General features: G+C 46.1%; 1 protein-coding gene across 1 annotated transcript in view; it reads right to left on the bottom strand.

The window, feature by feature from the left end:
• Positions 1-5067: 5067 nt before the first annotated feature.
• The window catches only part of myo10l3 (myosin X, like 3), a 159101-nt gene continuing 154790 nt past the window's right edge, over positions 5068-9378 (bottom strand). Inside the window, exons 39-40 of the mRNA XM_029702003.1 lie at positions 8308-8499; positions 5068-6991 (exon numbers count right to left, since the gene is read on the bottom strand). Of these exons, the coding sequence (XP_029557863.1) occupies positions 6887-6991; positions 8308-8499 (297 nt within the window). The 3' untranslated portion in view covers positions 5068-6886. The remainder of the gene's footprint in view (positions 6992-8307; positions 8500-9378) is intronic.

The raw sequence follows: 9378 nt of genomic DNA, 5'->3' as shown, positions 1-9378 counted from the left end.
GGGGGTGGGGTAGGTAACAGAGAGGCGTACGGGGTAACTGAGAGGGTACGGGGTTCAGAGAGGCGTACGGGGGGTAACAGAGAGGCGTACGGGGGTAACAGAGAGGCGTACGGGGTAACAGAGAGGCGTACGGGTAACAGAGAGGCGTACGGGGTAACAGAGAGGAGTACGGGGGTAACAGAGAGGCGTACGGGGTAACAGAGGGGTACGGGGTAACAGAGAGGCGTACGGGGTAACTGAGAGGGTACGGGGTTCAGAGAGGCGTACGGGGGTAACAGAGAGGCGTACGGGGGTAACAGAGAGGCGTACGGGGTAACAGAGAGGCGTACGGGGTTCAGAGAGGCGTACGGGGTAACAGAGAGGCGTACGGGGTAACAGAGAGGCGTACGGGGTAACAGAGAGGCGTACGGGGTAACAGAGAGGCGTACGGGGTAACAGAGAGGCGTACGGGGTAACAGAGAGGCGTACGGGGGTAACAGAGAGGCGTACGGGGGTAACAGAGAGGCGTACGGGGTAACAGAGAGGCGTTAGGCGGGTAACAGAAAGGCGTACGGGGTTCAGGAGAGTCGGTACTGGGGTAAAGAGAGGCGTACGGGGGTTCAGAGAGGCGTACGGGGTTCCAGAGAGGCGTACGGGGTTCAGAGAGGCGTACGGGGGTCAGAGAGGCGTACGGGGTTCAGAGAGGCGTACGGGGTAACAGAGAGGCGTACGGGGTTCAGAGAGGCGTACGGGGTTCAGAGAGGCGTACGGGGTTCAGAGAGGCGTACGGGGTTCAGAGAGGCGTACGGGGTTCAGAGAGGCGTACGGGGTTCAGAGAGGCGTACGGGGTTCAGAGAGGCGTACGGGGTTCAGAGAGGCGTACGGGGTTCTTAGTGGAACATTATTTGCGACGTTTATTTATCATTATTTGTCCGATCAAGAAGCTACATTTTTTTAAAAGACAGGATTTTGTATAAAGATGTTTCAAAGCTGTTGTTCTATTCCAATGGCCAGAAACTGATTGTGTCATAATACTGTACATGTACCCTACTACTGTACCCTACTACTGTACCCTACTGTACCCTACTGTACCCTACTACTGTACCCTACTACTGTACCCTACTGCTGTACCCTACTACTGTACCCCACTACTGTACCCTACTACTGTACCCTACTACTGTACCCTACTACTGTACCCCACTACTGTACCCTACTACTGTATCCTACTACTGTACCCTACTACTGTACCCCACTACTGTACCCTACTACTGTACCCCCCTACTGTACCCTACTGCTGTACCCTACTACTTTACCCTACTGCTGTACCCTACTACTGTACCCTACTACTGTACCCCCCTACTGTACCCTACTGCTGTACCCTACTGCTGTACCCTACTACTGTACCCTACTACTGTATCCTACTACTGTACCCCACTACTGTACCCCACTACTGTACCCTACTATTGTACCACACTACTGTACCATACCACTGTACCTTACTACTGTACCCCACTACTGTACCCTACTACTGTACCCTACTGCTGTACCCTACTGCTGTACCCTACTACTGTACCCCCCTACTGTACCCTACTACTGTACCCCCCTACTGTACCCTACTACTGTATCCTACTACTGTACCCTACTACTGTACCCTACTATTGTACCACACTACTGTACCATACCACTGTACCTTACTACTGTACCCCCCTACTGTACCCTACTGCTGTACCCCCCTACTGTACCCTACTACTGAATCCTACTACTGTACCCTACTACTGTACCCTACTGCTGTACCCTACTGCTGTACCCCCCTACTGTATCCTACTGCTGTATCCTACTACTGTACCCCCCTACTGTACCCTACTGCTGTACCCTACTGCTGTACCCTACTGTACCCTACTACTGTACCCTACTGCTGTACCCTACTACTGTACCCCCCTACTGTACCCTACTACTGTACCCTACTGCTGTACCCTACTACTGTACCCCCCTACTGTACCCTACTACTGTACCCTACTACTGTACCCCCCTACTGTACCCCACTACTGTACCCTACTACTGTACCCTACTACTGTACCCCACTACTGTACCCTACTACTGTACCCCACTACTGTACCCTACTACTGTACCCTACTACTGTATCCTACTACTGTACCCCACTACTGTACCCTACTGCTGTACCCTACTACTGTACCCCCCTACTGTACCCTACTACTGTATCCTACTACTGTACCCCACTACTGTACCCTACTACTGTACCCCCCTACTGTACCCCACTACTGTATCCTACTACTGTACCCTACTGCTGTACCCTACTACTGTACCCCCCTACTGTACCCTACTACTGTATCCTACTACTGTACCCCACTACTGTACCCTACTACTGTACCCCCCTACTGTACCCTACTACTGTATCCTACTACTGTACCCTACTGCTGTACCCTACTACTGTACCCCCTACTGTACCCTACTACTGTATCCTACTACTGTACCCCACTACTGTACCCCACTACTGTACCCTACTACTGTACCCCCCTACTGTACCCTACTACTGTATTCTACTACTGTACCCCACTACTGTACCCCACTACTGTACCCTACTATTGTACCACACTACTGTACCATACCACTGTACCTTACTACTGTACCCCACTACTGTACCCCACCACTGTACCCTACTGTACCCTACTACTGTACCCTACGACTGTACCACACCACTGTACCCTACTGTACCCTACTATTGTACCACACCACTGTACCCTACTACTGTACCCTACGACTGTACCCTACGACTGTACCCTACTGTACCCTACGACTGTACCCTACTACTGTACCACACCACTGTACCCTACTACTGTACCAGACTACTGTACCACACCACTGTACCCTACTACTGTACCACACCACTGTACCCTACTACTGTACCCTACTACTGTACCACACCACTGTACCCCACTACTGTACCCTACTACTGTACCCCACCACTGTACCCTACTGTACCCTACTACTGTACCCTACGACTGTACCACACCACTGTACCCTACTGTACCCTACTATTGTACCACACCACTGTACCCTACTACTGTACCCTACTACTGTACCACACCACTGTACCCTACTACTGTACCACACCACTGTACCCCACTATTGTACCCCACTACTGTACCCTACTACTGTACCACACCACTGTACCCTACTACTGTACCACACCACTGTACCCTACTGCTGTACCACACTACTGTACCCCACTACTGTACCACACTACTGTACCCCATTACTTTACCCCACTACTTTACCCCACTACTGTACCCTACTACTGTACCACACCACTGTACCCTACTACTGTACCACACCACTGTACCCTACTACTGTACCCAACTACTGTACCCCACTACTGTACCACACCACTGTACCCCACTACTGTACCCCACCACTGCACCCCACCACACTACTGTACCACACCACTGTACCACACTACTGTACCATTCCACTGTACCCCACTACTGTACCCCACCACTGCACCCCACTACTCTACCCCACTACTGTACCCCACCACTGTACCCCACTACTGTACCCTACTACTGTACCCCACCACACTACTGTACCCCACCACTGCACCACACTACTGTACCCCACTACTGTACATGTAATTATAATAAGCATTTGAAATTCCAGTTATCAGCATAGAGAACAAGACACCAAACAGGTTATACAAATAATCCTCCAACTAACAAACCAGCATATAATCCCACAAGGTACAGACAACAAACCAAAACAGGTTATGAAATACAGTCATTTATTAAAGCATTTTGTAAATCCAGTTACAACAAAAATATTTACCAGATTGTTTAACTCTCTCCAGCCAAGCAGAAAAGTACAGTAATTATAAAGGGGAACAGTCATGATCAAATCAAATTTGTATTTGTCATAATGTGGAACGCTTACTTACAAGTCCTTGACTCTTATTTGATTTAAAACTGCATTGTTGGTTAACAAAAAATATTTACTAAATAAACTAAAGCAAAAAAGATAAAATGGTTCTGGTACAGGTGTGGCTACCAGCAGCTGAAATGGCACCCAATTCCCTATATAGTCATGTTATCACAATGTCATGTTATCACACCACTGTTATCATCACAATGTTATCATCACAATGTTATCTTCACAATGTTATGTTATCATCACAATGTTATCATCACAATGTTATGTTATCATCATCACAATGTTATCATCACACTGTCATGTTATGAATGTTATGTTATCACCACAATGTTATGTTATCACCACAATGTTATGTTATCACCACAATGTTATGTTATCATCACAATGTTATGTTATCACCACAATGTTATGTTATCATCACAATGTTATGTTATCACCACAATGTTATGTTATCATCACAATGTTATGTTATCATCACAATGTTATCACCACAATGTTGTTGTATCATCATCACAACGTTATCATCACACTGTCATGTTATGAATGTTATGTTATCATCACAATGTTATCATCACAATGTTATGTTATCACACCACAATGTTATGTTATCACCACAATGTTATGTTATCATCACAATGTTATGTTATCATCACAATGTTATGTTATCATCACAATGTTATGTTATCACAATGTTATCACCACAATGTTGTTGTATCATCATCACAACGTTATCATCACACTGTCATGTTATGAATGTTATGTTATCACCACAATGTTGTTGTATCATCATCACAACGTCATCATCACCATGTTATCACACTATAGCCCGGTTTACTGCATGTGATGTTGGTGTTTATTCCAGTTCTCAGCCCAGAGCTACATGCAGTGTAAAGCCACATAGCCTCCATCTTAGCCTCCTGTCACTGGCTTTCACCTTACAAGGCTGGGTGTCGGAGGCCACCTCCCATCTCCTCTCACCTGTACGGCTCCGTCTGTTAGCGCAGCGCTACGCGACTCACCGCGTTTGCTTGGTCCTCCTGACCCTCTCTTCCTGACTAGTAGAATAACACATAATAAATATCCCATGACGACACACAATATAGCAAGGATCATCAACGATGTTCAGCCGCGGGACGATTTTGTTTCTTGAGCGAATGGATGGTCAGAGAGCTGGAACATAATTAATTCTAAATACTTTGTAGATATAATCATTTCAAACCTTGCTTACGTTTGCATACAATCACACATACACTGAGTGTACAAAACATTATGAACACCTGGTCTTTCCATGACATAGACTGACCAGGTGACACAAGTGTGGAAGGACGTTGAAGTCAACATGGGGCGAGCATCCCTGTGAAACACTTTCCACACCTTGTGGAGTCCATGTCCCCGACAAAATTGAGGCTGTTCTAAAGGCAAAAAGGGGGGGGGGTGAAATGCAATATGGAAAGGTGTTCTTAATGTTTTGTCCAGGCGTGGGAATACTTTTGAACAGATATCCACAATTCTAATGATTTGGATCTGAGGTGTCTGTGTTTTTTACAGTCACGTGTCCAACAATTAAAAAAATATAATAATGGACCCTCCTCAGTGTATGTATGCTCGTCAAAGTTGGGGTGCCAAATGGGTAACCCTGCTCTATAGCTTGTGACCAACAATACTTCCTGGTAACAGAAGTTACCAGGAAGTACCTTCCTGTTCGTTTCATCAACACACCACGCTCTCTTTCAACAGTTTCAGTCACAAAACATTTCATTACAACGACAAAACTGCTTTCAAATCAAAATAGCAAATAAAAACATTTAAATTAAAAAAAAAAAAAATACCTCAGACTAAATTCTATAATGATGTACTCTATAATGCTCTATATTAACCACTGCCTTTATTTTAAATAAATAATAACCTTAATATAGTAGTAATGGATTATGTATTGGTTTGTTCTAGTTATATTTGACTTATAAAATACAAGTGTTATTTCACCAGAGTTAAAACCTGCTTCTCAGGCACTGGGTAGAATGGTTAGCTTGGGCACCAGCTTATCTGTTCTTTTGCCAACTTCTTATGGAAATGTCATTTCAAACATGTTTAGCTTCGTAATCAGAGTAGGCAAAAGGACAAACAGATCTGGGACCAGGCTATTGAATGGCAACTTCTGCCACTAGCATTATAACTGGTTATAACCATCAAGCTATTAACCCTGGCTTGGGGATGCCATTCCTGAAAGTCAAAACTGTTATTCACAGTCCAAAGTAGATGAACAACAACATGGATGGAAGCAGTGAAACCTGTTACAGACCAAAGTAGTCGAATAACAACATGGATGGAAGCAGTGAAACCTGTTACAGACCAAAGTAGTCGAATAACAACATGGATGGAAGCAGTGAAACTATTTATTAAGGCATTGTAATGTAAAGAGGTTTAACTCCCTGGGTATGTGGTTGGTTTGGGATTCAACTCCTATTGCTCAGAAAACCCGAGGGAGAAGTCTTTCAAACCTACTTTAGACAAATAACTTCCTCTCATTGTAAATATATAACGGTATAGTTGGGTGCCCATACATTAACATATGTTATAATATTAATAACACCTGCCAATTATAAAAATAGGACAGAACATTTTGATTGGTCCATACTACTGATAAATGGATGTAAATAATAGCTGAAGGTAACATGGTATCTACTCTTGTCGACAGCTATATAGAATAGCAATACGAAATGGAACGCAGTACCAGCCTTTAGCGTTACACATTGTAAAACGTTCTGAATGTTAGCTCGGAGTACCCCACACGGAGGGACGACGGAGTTGGACGAGTTCTGGAGTAACTGAACAGCAGTCTGACCTCAGACATCTGAGTTGAGGAGAACAGGTCCTGTCTTCATGGACTTTTAGTCTTGAAGCTTATCTTCATGGACCCTGCTGGTTAGCCTTGCAGTCTTAGCCTTTTAGCCTTCTGTCCCAAATCTCACCTGATCCAGTTGGTTCCGTAACTGGACCCAGATCTGACACTGCATCTCTTCTTCACTATCATGCTGATGTAAGCTTTCATGATTTTAGTGACCTCTCCAACCTGAAACATCACAGACGAGAGTTTTAACAGCAGGTAAAATAAACAAATGAACGATACACACTTTAAACAGATATTTGTTTAAAAGCATCATTACATTTTACATTTTTACATTTTAGTCATTTAGCAGACGCTCTTATCCAGAGTGGCTTACAGTAGTGAATGCATACATTTCATACATTCCCCCCCCCCCCCGTACTGGTCCCCCGTGGGAATCGAACCCACAACCCTGGCGTTGCAAACACCATGCTCTACCAACTGAGCCACACAGGACAGCCAAGGCCTTGTTGGTTGACGTTCTGAAAGGCTAGCCTGGGGTCCAGTCTGTTTGTGCTATCATGTCAATTCCCTGTCACTCATTGTCATGCCAAACATGTCTGTTGACACTAATAGAGTTGGCATGAGCATAAACAGACCAGGTACCAGGCTACTGGTCATTTATAATCTGGTGTTATAAACAGACCAGGCTACTGGTCATTTATAATCTGGTGTTATAAACAGACCAGGGACCAGGCTACTGGTCATTTATAATCTGGTGTTATAAACAGACCAGGCTACTGGTCATTTATAATCTGGTGTTATAAACAGACCAGGGACCAGGCTACTGGTCATTTATAATCTGGTGTTATAAACAGACCAGGCTACTGGTCATTTATAATCTGGTGTTATAAACAGACCAGGGACCAGGCAACTGGTCATTTATAATCTGGTGTTATAAACAGACCAGGGACCAGGCTATTGGTCATTTATAATCTGGTGTTATAAACAGACCAGGGACCAGGCTACTGGCCATTTATAATCTGGTGTTATAAACAGACCAGGGACCAGGCTACTGGTCATTTATAATCTGGTGTTATAAACAGACCAGGGACCAGGCTACTGGTCATTTATAATCTGGTGTTATAAACAGACCAGGGACCAGGCAACTGGTCATTTATAATCTGGTGTTATAAACAGACCAGGGACCAGGCTACTGGTCATTTATAATCTGGTGTTATAAACAGACCAGGCTACTGGTCATTTATAATCTGGTGTTATAAACAGACCAGGCTACTGGTCATTTATAATCTGGTGTTATAAACAGACCAGGCTACTGGTCATTTATAATCTGGTGTTATAAACAGACCAGGGACCAGGCTACTGGTCATTTATAATCTGGTGTTATAAACAGACCTGGGACCAGGCTACTGGTCATTTATAATCTGGTGTTATAAACAGACCAGGGACCAGGCTACTGGTCATTTATAATCTGGTGTTATAAACAGACCTGGGACCAGGCTAGTACTTGTATAATGTTGTATTATGGTGTAATACTGTACCAGAGGTGTCTCAAAGAACATCTCTCTGTCGTCCACGGTGATTTTATAAGTAGTGGCCTGGGGAGCTCCGAAGAAGATGATGTGTTCGTAGGGGAACGTCTCCAGAGGTTTGGGTTCTCCTCTCTTGTAGACCGACACGTTCTCTGCACTCACACTCAGCCACAGGTCGTGAGGAAAGCCTCCTTCTTTACACTGAGGAGACAGAGACATACAGCAGGTCAGATACAAAGTATGATCAAATACATTTACAAAGCCAGGCGATGGAAACCAGCAACCTATTTCCTTCCCTTCCCTTCCCTCACGGTACCTTCCCTTCCCTTCCCTCACGGTACCTTCCCTTCCCTTCCCTCACGGTACCTTCCCTTCCCTCACGGTACCTTCCCTTCCCTCACGGTACCTTCCCTTCCCTTCCCTTCCCTCACGGTACCTTCCCTTCCCTCACGGTACCTTCCCTTCCCTCACGGTACCTTCCCTTCCCTTCCCTTCCCTCGCGGTACCTTCCCTTCCCTCACGGTACCTTCCCTTCCCTTCCCCCGCGGTACCTTCCCTTCCCTCACGGTACCTTCCCTTCCCTCGCGGTACCTTCCCTTCCCTCACGGTACCTTCCCTTCCCTCACGGTACCTTCCCTTCCCTCACGGTACCTTCCCTTCCCTCACGGTACCTTCCCTTCCCTCACGGTACCTTCCCTTCCCTTCCCTCACGGTACCTTCCCTTCCCTTCCCTTCCCTCACGGTACCTTCCCTTCCCTCACGGTACCTTCCCTTCCCTCACGGTACCTTCCCTTCCCTTCCCTCACGGTACCTTCCCTTCCCTTCCCTCACGGTACCTTCCCTTCCCTCACGGTACCTTCCCTTCCCTTCCCTCACGGTACCTTCCCTTCCCTTCCCTTCCCTCGCGGTACCTTCCCTTCCCTTCCCTTCCCTTCCCTTCCCTCGCGGTACCTTCCCTTCCCTCCCGGTACCTTCCCTTCCCTTCCCTTCCCTTCCCTCGCGGTACCTTCCCTTCCCTCCCGGTACCTTCCCTTCCCTTCCCTTCCCTTCCCTCCCCGGTACCTTCCCTTCCCTTCCCTT

Source organism: Salmo trutta, chromosome 20, assembly GCF_901001165.1.
Source record: "Salmo trutta chromosome 20, fSalTru1.1, whole genome shotgun sequence".
In the NCBI taxonomy this organism is placed as follows: Eukaryota; Metazoa; Chordata; class Actinopteri; order Salmoniformes; family Salmonidae; genus Salmo; species Salmo trutta.
This window is presented reverse-complemented; position numbering and strand designations above follow the sequence as displayed.